This window comes from Desmodus rotundus, chromosome 8 (assembly GCF_022682495.2).
Source record: "Desmodus rotundus isolate HL8 chromosome 8, HLdesRot8A.1, whole genome shotgun sequence".
Lineage (NCBI taxonomy): Eukaryota > Metazoa > Chordata > Mammalia > Chiroptera > Phyllostomidae > Desmodus > Desmodus rotundus.
This window is the reverse complement of record NC_071394.1, coordinates 71,353,516-71,375,452: the sequence shown is the minus strand read 5'-3', so window position 1 is coordinate 71,375,452 and position 21,937 is coordinate 71,353,516. Positions and strand designations below refer to the sequence as shown.

The 21,937-nt window shown below is 39.0% G+C and overlaps 1 protein-coding gene across 18 annotated transcripts in view; it reads right to left on the bottom strand.

The window, feature by feature from the left end:
* FOXP1 (forkhead box P1) overlaps positions 1–21,937 on the bottom strand; it is a 629,322-nt gene that overhangs the window by 48,562 nt on the left and 558,823 nt on the right. For all 18 annotated transcript variants that reach the window (XM_053930432.1, XM_071222259.1, XM_045192423.3 and 15 more), the window contains one exon: positions 6,895–6,999. In XM_053930432.1, the coding sequence (XP_053786407.1) occupies positions 6,895–6,999 (105 nt within the window). The remainder of the gene's footprint in view (positions 1–6,894; positions 7,000–21,937) is intronic.

The following is a 21,937-nucleotide window of genomic DNA, read 5'->3' as shown; positions in this document are numbered from 1 at the left end:
TAAATTTTACCATTTAGACACGGCCATAATATGGTAGACAGTGTCAATAAAAGTATGGAGCAAAGACGATCCCTGTCTTTTAAGTAATGCCCTCTAATTACACACCGGAAATGATCATGTGAAGCACCTAAGCTACCTAATGGCTCTTAAAACATGTGGACACACAACAGTGTATCTGGAGTGACACAATATGCTGTCTACAAACAGGCAGGTATATGTAGAATTAATCACAGGAGTAGACATTGAAAAAAATTTCTGATGCTTTTAAAGCCTACAAGAAAAAATTACATTTCATTTGCATTTCTGACTAAAATATGTTTGCTAAAAAAATACGTTAAATGTTATTTGCTTCTTTTCAAGCAAACTGGTGGCATTGAGCCTGTTATCTTTGGCAAACTTGTCTGAACTTTTGTATCTACTGGTAATATTTTATAGATCACTAGAGGGCACTGTGGTATTTAAGCCACTCTGACCTCTAGGAATACTGGGAAAGGTCTTGAACTTGGGAACAATGTCAGAAAGGTGACAGACTTTTTAAGGGGAAAAAGAAGTTTTTGGTAACACCCTATTTTTATTTTTCAAAAACAATTCAAAAATACATAATATGTGGAAAAGTCACAATCACAAAAATATTAAACTCATTTTGTAATGTTCAGAGTTGTCACTTGGGATGCGGACAAATTTCGTTCCAGTATTCAGATGTAAATTGAGGCAGGAATGCAATTTGCATACTCCCACATTATAGCCAGCTAGTCCCTCTCTGCCTGGGCTCCAGTCTGCCGTACTAACCAGAGGTAATTTCAATGCAGAACATTCAGGCGTGCAAACTGAGAGCCGCAAATGGCTTTGAAACAATTTATGATATCCGGCCTCTTTCGACATGTATTAGCATATACCTGGTTTCTTTAACATTCACTTTGTTTTTCCAAAACCACAAACAGAGTTGCTGGAATTTCATGTGGAAGTGCTTAAGGGGCTGAAAGTTAACACCTTTGTGATCCTCGCAGCCTCACGGTGGCTGTTAAACAAAAGCCTCTTTGTCGAGGCTTTCTTGCAATGTTTTCTTAACATGTTCCAAGTAGTTTTAGGCAGGGAACTAAAGTAAACAATATGTTACCATGATAAAAACACTTGTGAAAACATTACAGAAAGCACTTAGTAGTTTCTTTCACACAAAATTCTTTACAGTTTTGAGGAGTAAAATTCATAGAAAAAAAATTTTAAAGCACATTACCAGTGAAATGTCCTTTACTGTCTATGGCCCTCAGCCTTTTTGAAAGGGTCAAAGTTCCATCTCTGGGCATTTTTTTCCAACATTTCTCTCCAAGTCATCTATTAGAGTGCGTATAACATTTATTTTGGCTTCAATAAATATACATCTGACTAATATGCAAAGGAATTTTTATTTTGTTTTGCAGGGTGCTTTTTTCCAGGAGAAATAACCAAAAAATAGAAACAAACAAACAAAACACCACCCAAAATTTCTTTCAAATGGATACTAAAACAAGGATACAAATTACACTTTTATTAGATGTGACCATCTAAAAGAAAATCTAGGGGAAAAGGGAGTATTTTCTGCAAGCATATTAAGAGTACCTGGTATTTGTGAAACTATCGGGCCTGTGTCTGATTTTACATTCTAAGTTGGAAACAGGAAAATGTGGTCATGATTTAACCTTCAAATTCACTCTCTACCTTCCCAAATACGAGTCCCTTTTTAAAAAGAAAAAGAATTATAAATCCGTGTTTTTACTGGTACAGATTGTGTGTTCAACCTGGTTTGAAAGATAAAAATGAATCTGAGTGGGAGAGGATGGGGTGCGCCAGGAGCTTCACCCATCGGCCCATCTGGATGGCACTGGACTTGTTTTTGTTTTTCTGTTATATCTAAGGGTTCCAAGCAGTGCAGTGCTGGAGGATTTCATTAAAGTTAGCAGCAGCACCTGCTGGTATCAGTTAGCTCTAACAAATACAACAGTCACGTGATAACTCATGGTTGGTAGATTAAAAAAAATCAACACTAAAACTGCAACTTGTTTTGAGAAGAAACAGGGAAGTAAATGCCTACAATGGATTGGGTATCTGCTGATTCTGATAAAGCTGTCGGGGAAAGACAACAGCATGCTGATCTGTATAGTATTTACCTTTGAAATCAAGGCCCTGTGGTATACCTCACGTTGGGATAATACTGCAGAATGGTCACAGAAAAGTATCATGTCTCTGGTTTTGATTTACCAATAGTAATGATATTTCTTCCTCAGGAGGGACAAAAAATATGCCTCATCTTTAGACCTGTGAGTCCCCTGCCCCCTCCTTTATTTAATCCCTCTCTCTGTTAACAGTGACATTTTATTGTCAGATGGGTTTTTTTATCCTGAATAATCCTGGCCTCTCTAAAAGTTACATCGTAGTAGCCTGAGCAATAAAACATCAGAAGAAAAAAAAAAAAAACATTACCACTTTCCCCTCTCATACTCTAAATGCCAGGAGGAGCCCTGGCCCATGGAAGTGCAAAAACTGCAGCTGGTAAAGGAAGCAAAGGGCAAGACATGATGGATATTCCCTCAAATAGGAATAAACTTAAGGACTCTGTGAATTCAAACAAAAATAACACTGGATAGCAGTGACCAAGGAAACACAGAAAGAGTTCTCAGGTAAAAATGTGATGACACCAAAAATTTTACCCTATGTCAGAGGTCAGCAATCTGGTCCCAGGGACGCAGACACTCCTGACCTGTGGTCCCCATGGATTTCTGTGTGCTACAGTGGGGCGAGGGTGAGCAGCTGTGGCAAAGACTCATGTATTTAGTGCCTGACCCTTTACAAAAGAAGTTTGCTATCCTCTGACCTAAAACCTCATTCAACTCTGTGAGAATTTTTACCAAAAATTTATGTTTAAAAAATGATTAAGAAGAGTCTTTTCTAAGACATCAATGCTGTGTATAGTCCCTAGGTACAAGGTCAGAAATGCTTCTCTGGCTTAAACTATCCCTCTGTTTAAGATATATTTAATTAGGTAAGTAAGAAGAGAAGTACTAATATTTTTAAAGAGTATCTAGTATGGGGTAGGCACTTTACATGATATACCTTTAAATTTTAACAGCCCTAAAAGGTTGCTTACTATTATTATCCCCAATTACATGAGTTGATACTGAAGCTCAGAGATGGTACGTACCCAGTGCAGAACACATGCTCACACTAATAGTAAGTGGCTTCACTACCCAAACTGACTTTGTTCAAAGTTTTTTTTGGACCTAGTACCTTAAAAAGAAAGTGTATAGTTAATAAAATGCACTACTTCTCAGCAGATGGTATTGTGCAGTCATTAAGAACAAAGGCTATAAAGCCAGAGTGCCTGAGTCTGGACCATGACACCACCCCTCACGAGCTGTAGGACTTACTGTCTCTGTGACTTAGTCTCCTTACCTGCGGTTGAGGGTAGTACTTTTCCAGTATCACTATAAAGTGCTTATGATTAAATGACTTACATATGTAAAGCACTTGGAATTGTGCCTGTTCCTCAGCTCAGGGTTATTTAATTATGAACTCTGACCAGGGAAGTTTAAAATCAGGGGGTTAGAGTACAGGTGAAGAAAATATGTGAAGCAACAGCTAAATCGAGGACAGAGCAAGGCTGCTTTCTGTAAGAGTGCCTTGGAGAATCCAAGCACCACTGGTATCAGTTTGCTTAAACCATAAGAAAATACCTCTAAACAGGCAGATAATAGAAGAGAGGAAGGTACCCAGAAATAAGGTGCCAGAAACAGTCTATGAATCTGGCAATTTGAGAATAAATGCTTAAAACATTTCTTCCTAATAACAATGACTCCATGATGACATCATTCAGAGAAGCCACATGCTTTTGCCTGAACCATAAGAAGTTGGGTGGCTTTTTCTTTCTTACCCTACCTGAGGACAATTTTTTTTTTTTTTTTTGCTTTTAGAGAGAGGGAAACGTCGATGTGAGAGAGAAACATCAATTGGTTGCCTCCTGTACGTGCCCAGACCAGATCAAATCCGCAACCTAAGTATGTGCCCTGACCAGGAATCAAACCCACAACCTTTAGGTTACAGGATGACGCAGCAACCAACTGAACCACGCAGGCCAGGGCAAAAGTTGGGTGGCTTTTTCAGTCCAGTTCACTGGCAGGAAAAGTTGGCTTCATTAAAGCCACTGTGCTTCCCCTTCAGACTGCATAGAGATGTAGGAGATATGAATCTGTCAGAAGACTAATTTTCCACTACATTAGGCAAGATACCAAAAACCTGAAGACAACTCTGAATTTCCAAGAGCAAAACTCATGCTGTAGAAGAAAATCAAAATCCTAAATTTGTCGTATGTGGCCAATCAACATGTAACTCAGGAAAGCACCAAGAGAACTAACTCTGAGTTCTAGAGGGTTTTTTTTCTTATCTAGCATTTATTATCCTTACACTGGTTTACAACACTCATATTTCAGTTTCAGGAAGGAAATCTCTGGTCCCTACCCCCAGGCAGTCCACATGAGTGAACATCTCCATCTGCTCTGCAGGTGGGCATGTGAGGCAGTTCTGGCTCCATCACTGTGTGACCGGCTCAGAGCAGAACACATGACTCAGTCTGAGCAATGACAGTCTGCCCAGGAATTTTTCTGGAAAAGAGATGCACTCTGGGATTGATGAACTTGTGATCTGTAACTCTTTCCTTCAGTCAGTTCAACTTGGAACAAGCTGAAGAATGAAGGCAACACAACAGATAATAGAGCAAACAGACAAAGAACCAAAACTCAAAAGACCCTGTTTATGGACCTGGATACAGCCATGCCTGAATACTACATACCACTGGACTTCCTACTTACAGAAGCCAACTACCATTCAGAATCCCCCACACACATACTTCTTTTTTGGCTTAAGCTAATTTAAGTTGCAGCCCTATAGCTTGTAAACAAAACAAAAGTCTTCTGACAAATATACGTTAGTAAGTAAGTACACTAGGAAGTATGCTAAAGTTGCAGGTTGATAGTGGACCTCTAACTCTGCTGAGCAAACATGAACTGAAAACATGCCATGTAATGTGTGAAAGCATAGCATTTGATAAGTGGTTTCCCATACAAGAGCCAGACTCCTAATATCCATAGAAAAATTAGAATCTTTTTAAAAATTAGGAATCAAGGCTAGGTCTCATTTCTAGTGACGTTTAGATTCTTTTCTTCTGTGCTAGATGTGGTTTGAAATTGTGCTGTCTTCTTGTGGAGGTGTCCCTTCATAGATATACATACATATACATAGGTGTAGGTCTGTATCATCTAATTGTCAGCTCACATTATAAATGACCTATGATTTGTGTGGAAAATATTCTTGGCTATTAACAAATTTTTTAAATGGGTCAAAACTTGGAAAACTGCCCCTTTTCCTGTGACTCTGAAATTGATACATGTCACTAAAAATATTGACAGCAATTTTATTGTTCTAGAGACTTTATAAAAATGTGTCATATTCACAGATGTTTATTAACCATTTTATAAATGAGTGAAAATAGTACCAAGAGAGAATTTAAAAGTGATTTCTGCAAAGATCTTTTCCTATTAATACCTAAATAGGAATTGGCAAATGATATGGAAATAACAACACAAAGATTCTATAATGAGTGATTTATAACAGATCAAAGCACTCACTTGAATCAAAATAATGGTAAAGGGCTATTGCTTAATTTAAAATAAACTATCACTGACCTCCATTGTTGATATTTAGAAAACTTTAGGCATCTCTTTTAAAAAAAATTGTTAAGTGCTTACATTTTTAATGCTCTTAAGGTAAAATATTAAAGCTGGGAAGCTCTGAAATAGATTCACAGATTCCCATTCATTAATCAAAAAATGATATTCACCAAAAATGCCTTGCAGGTAACAGTAGCTGTATCTCTAAGAGTGGCTTTATTATAATATTTGTATCCACATCCATAAAGATAGATGTAGGGATTGTTCTAAGAATATAAAGACCACACAAAGCGAGACACCTGCACATAAATTAGCCTGCTCCTGTTTCCTGGGGCTTGAATGAGAGAGAAAAGCTAGAGGAAAAGAACCTCCAGCACTCCCTTTGTAATACCACAGGCTTACATTTGTGCATATATTTGGTTGTTGCGTGGTATATCAGTATATTCAGTCTACATGTCAATGACAATGACATTATCAATATATTTATGAGATGACAACAATGCAGGGCAGGTAAGGGCAATATTAAGATGTAGCGCGGAAGTATTTCACTGCAGCTACACTGGACATGCCTCTGCAAGTGTTTCAGACTCAGATGAGATAACCCAAGTTTTAGTCTACTTTAATTGCAGAAATTAAAGTTACTTCATTCTCCCCCATAAGTACAGGAATCTGAATAAAAGTCAACAGCAATATTAGAAAGATTAAGAATCAATCTGTCAGCATTTGCTCAGCAACCATTTCTTACATTTACAGTCATTTGTATGAAAACAAAGAAGAGGCCCACTACACAAACTACAACTGGCTAGTAACTGTCATCAATTTTATAAAAGATGAGTTAGGATGATTTGTTACGTAGGGACATGAATAAAAGTGAAAACTAATTTATTGCAAGTTTAATATTGGGAGACTTTTTCTTTAATCACTGTCATTCTGGGAGAAAAAAAAAAAAGGTAAACATAAGCTCTTACTAAATGTATCAAACTGCCCATAGGAGTAGCTCTTTTTCTCTTGAAAGTGCAGCCCTCCCTGGAAGTTGTAACAATTCTCAAGACAGCAGTGCCAGACCTCGCGATACAGAGTCACCCTCAAAGCAGTGGTGTGGAACCCTCCAGTATAAAGGCCTTTTATGAAGAAAAGCATGAACATTGGGAAGTGCTGGCTATGTAAAAAGAAGAAAGCAATATAAAATGATTCTTACTTTAGAAATGATTGGAAATCTTCGCACACTGCTTCACAGCCTGGCCACTTGCATACACCATGTCCATAGAGAGGATGGCTATGGGGGTGCTCCTCATGAGACAAACTGAAAGAAAACACACAGGATAAGAGAAGGAATTTGCTGGCAAGGACCATCCCACCAAACACAAAATGCAGAGGAACCCACAATGGCCAAAAGTGAACAGGAACGAATCTGGGATTTCCCTTTCCCATGGATCTCATGAATTAGTTCTGCATTGTTACTTAAAAGCAAGAGTTAAATTCCCAAGGTGAATAGTCCAATGTTAGAAATGTACCACTGTGTGTTAAAAGTGTTTGACAGGCTTTTTGTTAGGTGCAAAGTTCTCACCTCAGACTACTAAGGATTCAAGAAGACAGAACTTATCTTTTAATCTACATAATGCAATGATAAAATCTGTACTTGTTTTTGAGATTCTCTTACTGTTTCCCACCCAGAATATTGTACATTTTTCTCTCCCCTTCCACCATGTGGTGCTTGGGGAAGTGTATCTGTGCACTTGCCGATGAACCGTATTCTCAAATGTTTTCTCTATTAGGTTACTGTATTCAGACTTCTTTCAGACAAATTATTTTTAGTTGTTTCTACAATCTTAGATTCTATCAAACAAAAATATAAAACTAACACTGAAAGTTCTGTTTAGTACACAAGCACATTCTCTTCAAGGGATGGACTATTTTGCAATGGTCTCTCCCTGACTCTGAACTCCAAGCACAGTGAATTATGACCACACACATTCACACATAATCATGAGCACACACACAAGTCTTGTAGGTTTTATTACCATCAGGATGTATACTCATATATTTTACTGATTCACTTTCAAAGAGCAGACATACACAAACGCCACCTGTCCCTAACTTATAATTAATCCATGGTGAGCATTAGGAGTAAACACACACACACAAAAATGACACCTTGTCAAAGATCAATAGGTCTCCCTATGGCTTTTAAATGATTTTACTGAAAATCTAATATAATCTGAATATAATGACAACCTATTTTGCCTTACAATATAAAATAAGCCTGGAACAACAACAACAACAAACCCATCTAAAACTAACTTACAAAAGCACTAAAGGATGCCCCTCATGAGAGGGAAGAACAACACAGGTAAACCAAGATAGATATAGTGAGATTTACAAAGCTCAATGATGAAAGGATATTCTCTAAGTAGTTAAAAGGGGAAAATTCCATCAGAATGAAGGAAAGAAGTACCACTATCCATGGTCATCTTCAGATTTTTTAAATGAGTAAAACAGATATGACCATATAAGATGATGGATATTAATTAAACATTATGGTTATAATTTTATGACAAATGAAAGTAAATTATTATGCTGTCCAACTTACAATGCTATATGTCAACTGTATTTCAATAAAACTAAATTTTAAAACATTACTGAGAAAATTTGAAATTAAAGAATCCTTTTAAATACTAGAAGTCTCACTAATTCTGACAGAGGAAACCATTTAAAAAAATGTTACTACCAACAGCTTACAAAAAAAAAGAAAAAACCTAACCATAATAACTATTTTATCAATTTTATTAAGATTATTAAGGTATTTTCATAATGTTAATAGTTAATGTTTGTTTATTGTAAAAACTTAGAAATGTTGAAAATTTAAAAAACTGCACTCAAACACAAACATACACATTATGAACAAATTAAAGCATAAAGATTTATATCGTTCTTTTACAGTCAACATAATTTTGTAAATAATATCTCATGTTAAAAACCAGTCTTCAAGGATCTTATTTACTGATCTGTAATACTCCATCACACACCACATTAAATCTAGTTACATATCAGAATATATCTCACTGTTCCTCTACTTTGGACATTGAGACTCCTTTCATGTTTTTTAAATTTATGAATAATGTAGGAATGAAATTTACCAGGCAAAACACCTCAGTACACAGCTGATACATTCAGACAAATGGGATTACCTGGTTAATGAGCACTAATTTTTAAAATTTACTATGACCATTTTATCAAGCTGCCTTTAAGAAACACTACATGCCAAGTACATTTTTAGTGACTATACATATTTTTGTGTGATTCTTTAAGTTGGAAACCTGACTTCTGGTCAAGACAGAGGTATAGGCAGACACGCTTCACCTGCTTGCACAACCACAGGAAGGACCACAATTAACCTCCAAACAAAAAACACCCACAACTGCCAAAAAAATCGAACTGTATGAAAGTCTAACAACCATGGATTTAAAGAAGCCATATGCATCCAGATGGGTAGGAGGGGTGGAGACAGGGAGCCACAGCAGAGAGGACACACTGTGTAAGGGCAGTAAGGTGGCACAGCTGGCAGAATGGGCAGTCCCATATTCACATGTGGTGGATAAAAATCAGAAGGGACACGGGGAGTGAGTCATCCCAGCCCGAGGTCAGACATGCAGCCCAGGGTTCCAGTGCTGAGAAAATAAAGCCTCATAACTTCTGGCTGCAAAAACCAGTGGGGGTTGGGCCAGCAGAAGAAACTGCCAGTATCTAAGGAGAATCCATTTAAAGGGCCTGTAGTCCTAGAACATATGCAAAATGACCCACTCTGGGAACTACCACCAGGGCAACAGCTAGAGGGGCACCAGTAGCATATGGGAAGTGGGTGAAGTGACTGGAAATGGGGCAAGGGCTGAACAAGCCTCCAGTAGCCAGGCAGCAGCACTGTCCCCTCTACGATCCCTCCCCCACATAGAGAGCTTCAAAGCAGTGAAGTGGGGTGCCCTTACCTGGCAATTTAGGCCCTGCCCCATACAATGTAACAGGTGCGCCAAGACAGAGAGGCAAAGTGGCTCTACCTAATACACAGAAACAAACACGGGGAGTCTACCAAATTGAGGAGACAAGGAAATATTGCTCAAATGAAAGAACAGAACAAAACCTCAGAAAAAGAACTAAATGAAACAGAGATAGCCAACCTATCAGATGCAGAGTTCAAAACACTGGTGATAGGGATGCTCAGAGAACTCATTGAGTACGACAAAAGCATAAGAGAAGAAATGAAGGCTACACTAAGTGAAATAAAAAAAAAAAAATCCACAGAGAACCAAGATGGCGGCGTAGGTAGACACACTGCGCCTCCTCGCACAACCAGAACTGACAGAGAATCGAACGGCAAGGGGGTCTGACACCAAGGAAATAAAAAATAAACATTCATCCAGACGGGTAGGAGGGGCGGAGACAGGCACCAGGGTGGAGAGGACTCCTGTGGCTGTGGGGGGACCGAGACTGGCAGAGTGTGGGACAAACGGCGCAGGCAGTCCCAGCACTAGCAGACCCTGTGACCCCACACTCGCACACAGATAAACCGGACAAATGGCAGGGAGCGAAGCAGACCACGCAACTCAGGGCTCCAGTGCGGGGAAATAAAGCCTCAAACCTCTGATTGAAAACGCCCCTGGGGGTTGGGGCAGCAGCAGGAGAGACTCCCAGCCTCAAGGGAGAGGTCATTGGAGAGACCCACAGGGTCCTAGAGTGTGCACAAGCCCACCCACTCGGGGACCAGCACCAGAGGGGCCCAGTTTGATTGTGGGTAGTGGAGTGAAAGATTGGAGTCCGGTGGAGAGTGAAGCGGGCACCATTGCTCCCTCTCAGCCCCTCCCCCACATACAGGGTCACAGCGCAGCAACCAGCATTACCCCGCCCTGGTGAACACCTAAGGCTCCGCCCCTTAAAGTAACAGATGCACCAAGACAAAAAAAAAAAAAAATGGCCCAAATGACAGAACACTTCAAAGCTCCAGAAAAAATACAACTAAGCAAGGAAGAGATAGCCAACCTATCGGATGCGCAATTCAAAACACTGGTTATCAAGATGCTCACAGAATTGGTTGAATCTGTTCGAAAACCAGATGAAAAAATGAAGGCTATGCTAAGAGAAACAAAGGAAAATGTACAGGGAACCAATAGTGATTTGAAGGAAAATGGGACTCAAATCAACGGTGTGGACCAGAAGGAAGAAAGAAACATCCAACCAGAAAAGAACGAAGAAACAAGAATTCGGCAAAATGAGGAGAGGCTTAGGGACCTCCAGGACATCTTGAAACGTTCCAACATCCGAATTATGGGGGTGCCAGAAGGAGAAGAGGAAGAACAAAAAATTGAAAACTTATTTGAACAAATAATGAAGGAGAACTTCCCTAATCTGGCAAAGGAAATAGACTTCCGGGAAGTCCAGGAAGCTCAGAGAGTCCCAAAGAAGCTGGACCCAAGGAGGAACACAGAAAGGCACATCATAATTACATTACCCAAGATTAAATGCAAGGACCTACATCCAAGATTACTGTATCCAGCAAAGCTATCATTTAGAATGGAAGGAAGTTAAAGAAGTTCATCATCACCAAGCCCTTATTATATGAAATGTTAAAGGGAGTTACCTAAGAAAAAGAAGATCAAAAATAGGAACAGTAAAAATGACAGCAAACTCACAGTTATTAACGACCATACCTAAAACAAAAACAAGAGCAAACTAGGCAAACAACTAGAACAGGAACAGAACCATAGAGATGGAGATCACATGGAGGGTTGTCAATAGGGGAGGGGGAGGGGGAGGGGGGGGAAGGTACAGAGAATAAATAGCATAGATGATAAGTGGGAAATAGGAAGGGGGAGGGTAAAAATAGTGTAGGAAATGTAGAAGCCAAAGAACTTATAAGTATGACCCATGGACATGAACTATAGGGGGGGAATGTGGGAGGGAGAGGGTGGGCAGGATGGAGTGGAGTGGGGGGGGGGGAATGGGACAACTGTAATAGCATAATCAATAAATATATTTAAAAAAAATCCACAGGGAACCAACAGTGAAGGGAAGGAAGCTGAGGTTCAAGTCAGTGATTTGAAACATAAGGAAAAAAATAGAGTGTCAACCAGGAGAGAATGAAGAAACAAATTTAAAAAAAAAGCAAGGAGAGAATAACACTCTGGGACATCTCCAAAAGTACCAACATATGAATCATAGGGGCTCCAGAAGGAAAAGAGGAAGAGCAAGAAATTGAAAACTTATTTGAAAAAATAATGAAAGTAAACTTTCCTAATTTAGTGAAGGAAATAGACTTACAATTCCAGGAAGCACAGGGAGTCTTAAACAAGTTGGACCCAAAGAGGACCACACCAAGATACATCATAGTTAAAATGGCAAAGGTTAAAGATAAGGAGAGAATCTTAACAGCAGCAAGAAAAGCTGAGCATTACCTACAAAGGAGTTCTCATAATAGAATCAGCTGACTTCTCAAAAGAACCTTTGCAGGCAAGGAGGGACTGGCAAGAAGTATTCGAAGTGATGAAAAGCAAGGACCTACAACCTAGATGACTCTATCCAGCAAAGCTACCATTTAGAATGGAAGGGCAGATAAAGTGCTTCCCAGACAAAGTAAAGCTAAAGGAGTTCATCATCACCAAGCCATTATTATATGAAATGTTAAAGGGACTTAAGAAAAAGATGAAGTCAAAAACTATGAACAGTAAAATGACAACAAACTCACAATTATCAACAACTGAATCAAAAAAAAAAGAAAAAGAAAAACAAAAATGAACTAAGCGAACAACTAGAACAGGAACAGAATCACAGAAATGGAGATCAGCTGGAAGGTTATCAGCAGGGAGGGGGAAGGGAAAGAATGGGGGAAATGGTGCAGGGATTAAGAAGCATAATTGGTAGGTACAAAATAGACAGGGGGATATTAAGGAAAGTATAGGAAATGGAAAAGCCAAAGAACTTACATGCATGACCCATGGACATGAACTAAGCGGGGGGCGGGGGGGGGATTGCTGGAGTAAAGGAGAGTACTGACTGGGCAGAGGGGGGACAAAGGGAGAAAAATTTGGACAACTGTTAATAGCATAATCAATAAAATATACTTTAAAAATAATAAAATTAAAATTAAAATGTTGGGAACTTGAAACCTCAATTAGTAACAATATAAAATTAGTATCAATCAGGGTATCTCAAAGACATTGACCGCAATAAAGCAAATACTGCAATAAAGTGAGTCACACAATTGTTTTGGTTTCCCAGTGCATGAAAAAGTTATGTTCACACTATTCTGTAGTCTATTAAGTAGACAATAGCATTATGTCTAAAAAACAATGTATCTTAATTAAAAATACACTCATGATAAAACATGCTAACCATTATCTGATACTTCAAGGATTCATAATCTTTTGTGGCAGAGTTGCCACAAATCATCAATTAATTAAAAAAAAAACATAGTATCTGTGAGGCACAATAAAATGAGGTACACCTACAGTTAAAACCTGCAAATGGTTATTCTACTTACTGTGCTTTCTGGGTTAAGCCGAGCGTTTTCTGAAAATAATAGAACTGAAGGAAATAATATGCATTCACCACAGAAATTTATGACTGCAAAAAATGTACATGCTTAATGTCACGTTTGCCACTCTCCTCCTGCCCCCTCGTTTTTTGGCTGACATATTTGTGAAGTCTCCATGACCTGAATAAAATCTACTCTGCTCTAAGAACTTATTTTTAGTTCAACTTGGTCAGTAAGTACAGATGACAATTGACTGCAGACAACCCATGACACCTTAAATGTAGAGAAAGTCAACTCTTCTCACATACACACATAGTCACACAGAAGACCTCTTGAAATTTGCTTCTACATTAAAAGCATACTTATTATAAAAAGATTATGTAATTTTTAAAAAAATTACATAATGTGAGTTCACATAATGTGAGTAGGCTACTGACTCAAATCCACTCCTTCCTACCCTGGCGAAGACAACACTGCAAACATTTGTTACATTATTGCCCTGAATTTCGTCTAATGTATTACTAGTTTACAGAAATGGAAACATATACTCATACTACTGTCACTTGCTTTTCACTTTTAATATGTAACTGGATACTTTTAAATGTACAATTGTCTGAAATACAGTGTTTGGCTTTGGAAACAAAAGGAATACACTGGCAATGGTGTTTTTACACAGTATCTGTAAAAGCATGGAAGACATTGAAATAACTGTTGCCTCTGGGAATGATACTGGAAGTTGAAGTAGGGGTGGTGGGGAAACTGAATTTTCACCCTAACACTTTTTGTTTCTTTTGAAGTTTGTATTTTGTGAGTTGTAGGACTTCTTTGCTGTGCAACTGTAATTTTTCCATAAATATAAACACACACACGTACATGCACACTCAAGAAAAGCCAAGTGCTCTGCAGGTGTCCGTTTTCAGAACGCTGTTTGCTGACAGCAGCTTGCCGTGACTGCATGTGTGGTAGGGTCACCTCTGGCATCCCCGTCATCATTCTGTATGCAGCAATGTCACACCCCACCACCTGGACCTCTGAATGGCAGCTTTCTGGTGTCATCAAAAGAGTAGGACTAACATTTATATTCAGACTACCGTTGGGGACTTCCCAAAAGGGACAAAGAGGGAATTTTAAAAACGAGGGGAAGAATGTCTTTAACTGGAATTAATCAGGACTCTAATTAGAGAATGAAACATGGTGGAAAAATGACACGTGCGCTCCTGCCTTATCCTGAGGCTTCTGTATCTTCTGCTGACAAATTCTGAACACTTTACCACAGGCAGCTTTCAGTTGCTCTGATGGGGAGCAGTACTTGCTGGGAGCAGCCCACTGGGTTTCCACAAGGAGCTCCTACTGCAGGACTCTCTCAGGAATCCACCACATACACATCCTCTCGTTTGAGTGAAGACAACCCTTTGGAGGAGCTGCTGGTGGTGGTTCCTTTGTTTCCCTCAGTCACTCCCATTCCACATTATTCTCAAATATCAATGCTTCATCCCCCCTCACAATTCGGAAGTGGAACATTTTCCTTAGGTTTCCATAGAGAACCGCTTGTGGAAATGCGATCAAGAGGAGTCCCCTACCACCCCACTTAACTTCTGAAGAACCCAAACGTCAAAGCGATTAACGAAGCCAAGCTGGTGCAAATAATTTTTGAAAGCTGATTAGGACACTTTGAGTACGTCCCCTGTCACCCCCGTGCTGTAATGTGATCTGTCCTCAGTTAACGTCTGCCCTGCGTGGCTCTCCACTGCACCTGGTCTGCCTACCCGCGGGGCAGCTGCACGTGAGAAATCTCCGGCGTGACTCTTGGAAATCCACTTCTGACACAATCCGTCAGTCACATCACCTTCTCCATACACACCACAAACCTTTTTTTGCCAGACCTTGCACTTGTACCTTTCTGGAAATGACAAAATTCTAATGTACCAAAAACGTTGCTGATGGTCAAATAAAGTCTGTGAGTCTAATCACCTAAACAAATTGTTCAAGGATGACTCTTCAACGTGAGGAGGTATGTTGCCCAGGTCAGTGACAAGTAGAGATGTATTGGGTTGGCCAAAAACTTCCTTACTTTTTCCATAAAATAAAAGACACGCTTTTTATTTTCATCAAATTTATTGATTTGGATATTTTGGGTATGTCTGTTATTTCCTGCTACTGGCTTCTAGTGGGTAGAGGCCAGGGTGCTGCTAAACACCCTCCAACTCATAGGAGAGCCCCACAGCAAAGAATCATTCGGCCAAAATGTCAATAGTAGCAAGAAACTCCACAAACCACTTTTGACACATTCCATCAGTCACAGCTCCTTCTCCATACAAATCTTTTTTTTTTTTTGGCATTTCAGTTGTGTTTTTACCTTTCTTGAAAAAATAAAGCATAACGAGCCAAAAATGTTGTGTATTTTCTTCCATCTTCAATATTAAAATGGCTGTACAAAAATTCACCAATTTTGTTAACTTTTTCTTTAATGCACACTGATATGACAGTTGTCACAATACAATCTAACAAAACTGTTTCAAATGAACTTAAAGACAACTCAGCACTACTTGAGCCATCGTATAGAAAGAACATAATGAACTTTTTGGCCAACCCAATAAATAGTTGGGTTTTGAAGGTACTGAAATATATTTGCTCCCAAATTAAACTTTTTATAATTTAGAGTCAATTGTTTAATGAAGTGTTTCTTACTGTAAACTCCCAGGCTGAAAATTCCTAGGGACAGGGATCGTGTCTAATTCACCTCCACATACTCAGCCTCTCCCACAAAACACAGGATCAGTAAATGTTAGATGGATTCATGAATGAACAGACAATAATAATTACATTATTCTACCTAATTTCTATGCACTGAATTGTATATCCAATGTTTTTTTTTAATTTTTGAAGATAAACGCCTTTGTTGTTGTTATTGTTCGGTAGGTGATGACCAGAATGATGCTAATGCATCTGAAAAAACAGCATTCTGACACTTCCTATTACTTTTATTCTGAATATATAAAATACAAATAGTATGCAATCAAGAAAAACTAGCTGATTTAAACTTCAAAAATCCTTGATATGTAAAAATTAAATATATTTTTCACAAAAAGTGATAGCATTTCAGAAAGAACCAATATGCCATGAAAAATATAATTATACATAAAAATGTAATAACAATTCCTGACATTACATGATATCAAGTACAGTATATATTCAGTATGGTGCAATGTCATTTTCAATGACATTTCAGAATTTTTTCTCTGTATATCAAAGTATATCAGATGGAGACTTAACTTCAACACTGACTTTAGCTTTTAAGATTTTATATAATGATGATGATTCTTTAATGGTGTGTATTCACTATCGCTTCCCAAAGTTAACAAATTAACCAAACTCCAAACTAGAATCATTAATTCACCTGCTAAAACTAAGAACAACTTCTCATATCCAGTCTGTAGTCTTTAGCGGTCCTTCCACTACTAGTCCTCTAAGATCATTTTCCCTGTGACAATCAAGAGAATAACCTTTGAGGGAGATAAAAAGAATAGACACCTCAGTGCATCCAAAGATATTTCCTGCTAATTCAAATGCCAACTACCCTTACTCCTGAAGGCACAAAGCTTCTCCTGTGCCCAGGTCTGTCTTCTAAGTCTCCACTAATTTGTTTTTTCTTTTCTCTTTCTCTCTAACTTTTATTCATCTGTGCCCATTAGGATTTAAAGCTCCCCCCGCAAAACCCCAAGAAAAAATAACCCAAATTATAAATGGCATTTTATTTCACTGGCATATTATTTGATAACTAAGTCACGGAAGACTGCTGGTCATGCTCCAGTCACTGAAAATCGTGGGCTTCTTCATTTTTAAGTTTCATTGAGATAATTCATACACAACATGATTCACTCATTCATAGTACATAATTCAGCAGTTTTGAGTATATTCACAGAGTTGTGTAACCATCACCACAGTCTAACTTTAGAACATTTTTATCACACCAAAAAGAAGTCCTGCACCCATTAGCAGTCATTCCTCATTTTTTCCCAACCCCTACCAACCACTAATCTACTCTCTTGTTTCTAAAGATTCTGGACATGCCATATAACTTGAATCATATAGTATGTGGCCTTTTGTGTCTGGCTTCTTTTTCTTAGCATAATAGCATGTAGGTTTATTGTAGCAAGTGTCTGTACTTCGTTTCTTTTTTATGGCTCAGTACTATTCCACTGTATCCATATGCAGTAATACGTTCTGTTTAACCATTCATCTCAGCTAATGAACATTTGGGTTGTTTCCACATTTTGGCTATTGTGATTAGTGCCGATATGAAAATGCATGTCAATGTACTTGTCTGAGTTTGTTTTCAAATTTTTTAGCTATATATCTGGGAGTAGAATTGTGAGTCATGTGGTAATGCAATAGTTAATATTTTAAGGAATTGTCATACTATTTTCCAAAACAGCTATACTGCCTTATATTCTCATCAGCATTGTCTGAGGGGCCAGCTTCTCCACGTCCTTGTCAACACTTGCTGTTGCATGGCTATCTTAGCCATCCCAGTGGAGGTAAAGTGGCACTGTTTTGTACTTTCGATTTGTATTTCCTTAGTGATTAATGACGTTAATACCTTTTTGCAGACGTCTTGACCATCTGTCTATCTTCTTTAGAGAAATGTTTATTCAGTCCTTTATGTATTTTAAATATTGGGTTATTTGTCTTTTTATTGTTGAGCTGTGAGAATTTTCTTTTTCTTTTCTTTTTTTAAAGCAAGATATTTAAAAAGACGCCCTGGCTGGATGGCTCAGTTGGTTGGAGCATTGTTCCAGTATGGCAAAGCTGCAGGTTCAATCTGCGGTCAGGACACAGACCAGAGCCAACCAATGAATGCGTGAATAGGTGGAACAGCAAAAATTGATGTTTCTATCTAAAATCAATAAAAAATTAACAAAAACCATATTCTGCGTGCAAGTTCCTTATCAGATACATCAGTTACAAATATTTACTTCCATTTTGTGGACTGCCTTTTCTGTTTCTTGATGGTGTGCTTAGAAGCACAAAGGTTTTAAATTTGGATAAGGTTCAATTTACTGATTTTTTTTCTATGGTTCCTTATGCTTTTTGATGTCACATTTAAGAAACCACTGACTAATCCAGGGTAATGAAGATTTAATCCTATGTTTTCTTCTAACAGCTTTAGCTCTCACTTTTAGGTTTATGGCCCATTTTGAGTTAATTTTTGTATATAGTATGAGGAAGGGGTCCAATGTCATTCTTTTTGCCATTTGTCCCAGCACTGTTTAATAAAAATATAATTCTATACCAAATAAATCATCTTGCCACCTTTGTCAAAAACCAACTAAACATAAATGTAAGGTTTGTAGTATTTTTGTATTTCAATTTTGCTAGATTTATTTTTCCTAATATACTGCTTGTATTCTCACAAGAATTTATACTTACATTATAAAATAACTTTTAAAGTTACATTAAATTATAAAGTAACTTTTAGAATTTGGGGGGAACAGATATACATATTTAATAAAAGTAAAACCTCAGCAACTGAACTTTTTGAAGGGCAAGTGCCTGGGGCCCTGTTTGCAGACCCTGCTGAGCCCCGAGCGCTGATACATCTTCTGTAAAGGTGCGCTGTGACTCGGAGCTTTGCACAGAAAGGGGTGTGGCGCAGCCTCTCACTGAACACCAGCCCTGTTTCTCTGAGGGAGTTCAGTGCACGAAGACCTCATTTCTCATTGACAGCTGTGCCAATAACCAGAAACTTTGCAAGTCATGTAACTGCCCTGCCCTCCATTTCTGCATTTGGAAACTGAAGGGAATCCCACACGATGGCCTACATTGCTCCTCCCAGTGGTAAAACTTCGACCAAGGATATGCAGATGGGTAGGAAGGGGGCACAAATGACATATCCTGTTACTGACAAGATGAATAAGGAGTAGGTGCTTAATGAATACTGTTTAAAAAGAATGAACGAGGTCTGTATCTTCCAGTAGGGGTAACAGAGTCCTTATCACTGCTCCAGAGCAGTAGGCTATTTCCTTCTAAACCATTCCTCACCTTCTGCAAATACACACACCAGAAGGCACAACAAATCCAGCAACCAGCGTCACCTCTTCTGAATCAGGAACAGTTGTGCTTCCTTCCCTCTCTTCCCAACTGTTTGGCTTTCCTCCAGCCAGACAACAGAAGTGGAATGCTGACCCTGAGACGGGCTCCCCGGGTACGGATGATGAAGACCAGTTCACCAACACTCTACCTCTGTGCCTCCCTATGGCTCAGGTCTCTGCCTGTCTGTCTCTCTTCTTTCCAATTTTTCTGTCTCATATCTATGTGCACATGCTTCCTTATGTCCACCCCATGACAGGGTCAGCCACAGATCTTTCTCTTTCAGACCCGCCACAACCCAGGACTTGGGCCGCTTGGCAAGAGTCAGCTTATTCCCAACCTTACGTGAAAGTTTTCCAGATACCTCAGGTTTCCAGAAAGGTGTTTTCCTGATACACAGTGTCAGGACTGTCTAGTAATAAAAATGTGATCAGAGTAGCGTCAATGAAAACCACTATTTTAAAACTTTTCCTTTTATTTCCTAAATTCTCTAGCAACTTACACTAGAACAGTCCCACTTTCTCTCTTCACTTTTTACTTACCACATTTCCCTGCCTTCTGCTTTGCTATCATATCCCTCTTTTAATGAGATTTTAAGTATCTTACCAGGGATTTCTTAGGTTTTGACATGACAGTATGAATTTGATTTCTCATGATGAAGTGGTATCTGAAAAAATATCCAGACTTCAGATTTTTTATACTAAACTTTCAAGAACTAACTGATAACAATAGGTCAACCTAAATGAAACCAAACCAGGAGAACTGGCTTTGGATCTTGGTATCACAGTTGCCCTTATAAAGAAGATCAGTGTAGGTTCACAATAGCAAAAGTGATTACTTAAACATCTAACATGATTTCCCATTTTAGAGGTCACTCTTACGATATCTTTCGTACTATTGCGTATCTCCTCCAGATCAGCTGCGAGTCAAATTCCAGTGTCTTGTAGAAACTAAAGTAACTCGAGTGTCTGTGTGGGTTGTGCTGTAGTTCCACCCTGTCCAGGGGGACAGGGTTCTCGTGCCTGCCTTCAAAAGCACAAGTGAGATGTGGGGACAGCAAGCGGTGATAAAGCACTGCACGGTAGAGCTGGTAGCTTTGTAAACATGACCGTTCTCCTTTGACTTTCACTGAAAACACTCGGAGAAGCAAATGGCTTCTTACTTCACACTGAAGAGTCAGGAGACGACTTAGCTCATTTCTCACATGCTGCCTTAGGTTTTACTTTTCACCCATTACAGAAATATGCTAGCCTATGTGTTTATCTATCGGCTTTCCTGGAGTAAGTTGGCAATTGGTCTTATAATCTGAACACAAAGAGAGGGGTGTTTTATCCAAGCCTATTGAAGGGCCTGGTGTCCAGTGACAGAGGATGAGGACCCCCCCCACCCCTGCCGCAGCAGAACACGTCCACAGGCTTCTCTGGCTCTTCACTCGCACGCAGTGAGTCCTTGACTCTCCTTCCCCAGAACGCTCATCTTCTCATTTTTCTGCTGCTTTTGAAATCATGTTTAATTAAAGGATTTCACACTCCCTTGTGATATAATATATTCATGAGTAAAACTTATGATTGGAGTGACTGTGAATTAGTCTATTAAGTGTCAGATTTGTGCTTTTAAACAATGATAGAAATTATTCTTATATTATCTGCTCTCAAAATTGTGCCTTGAGATGTGAGGGCTACCTTAACTAACTTTACATATGAAATAAAAGCTATTAACCCATCTATGTTCAGGGTCTTCCCTCCCCCCACCCTCAAATTACAAGTTAACCTGAGAGAAATAAAGGGTCATCTTTCTGCAATGTCCTCAGGGCATGGCCCCGTGAAGCGCTGTGTTGGGCGAATTTGAGTGCTATATAAATATCCTCACTTTTGTGGTATCAGATTCATGCTCCTGTTTACTGAGAAAAAATTCAACGACATCATCAGAATTTGGATTTCTCAGTGGTAATCTTTTCTGAAACCTATTGAAGTTAGTCAATTCTCAGAAGAATATTGAATTAAAAGTAGTAATATGCACATGCAGATATGGCAAAAATTGAACATGGCAGGAGAATGACTCAAACACTGCTGACCGGGCCTCAGGTTCACATTGTGTGGAATAAGGACACACCACCTTCCTCTTCCCACTGCTATTCTGAGGGTATTGCTTCTCAAGTTTTCTCATGGATATAAATCACCTGGAGATCTTTTTACCACACAGATTCTGATTCAGTAGTTCTGGGGGGGGGACCCAAAACTGTGCAAACCCCACATGCTCCTGGGTGATGCTGATGGTGTTGGGCGATGGCCCACAACCACAGCACTATGATCTTGAGAGTTCCTTCCTTCCCTGCCCGTATCTATCCTAGAAGTGACTGCACTTAAAAGAAGTGCTCATGAAGTCCCCTCTCTATTAACTGCGGGTTGAAGAGCAAGTAGTTGGAGAAATATGGAAAGGGGCGGTAGTGAGCCACTTAACCAAAAGTAGCTACAAACTCATAGAAGTTATTTATGAGTTATTTATGAATTAAGTGCAAGGCTGCTTTATATAGATAGATAGATAGATAGATAGATAGATAGATACACACACACACACACAACAACAAAAAAACTGAAGGAAGTTAGCACAGAGAAAAGGGTCACTTCCT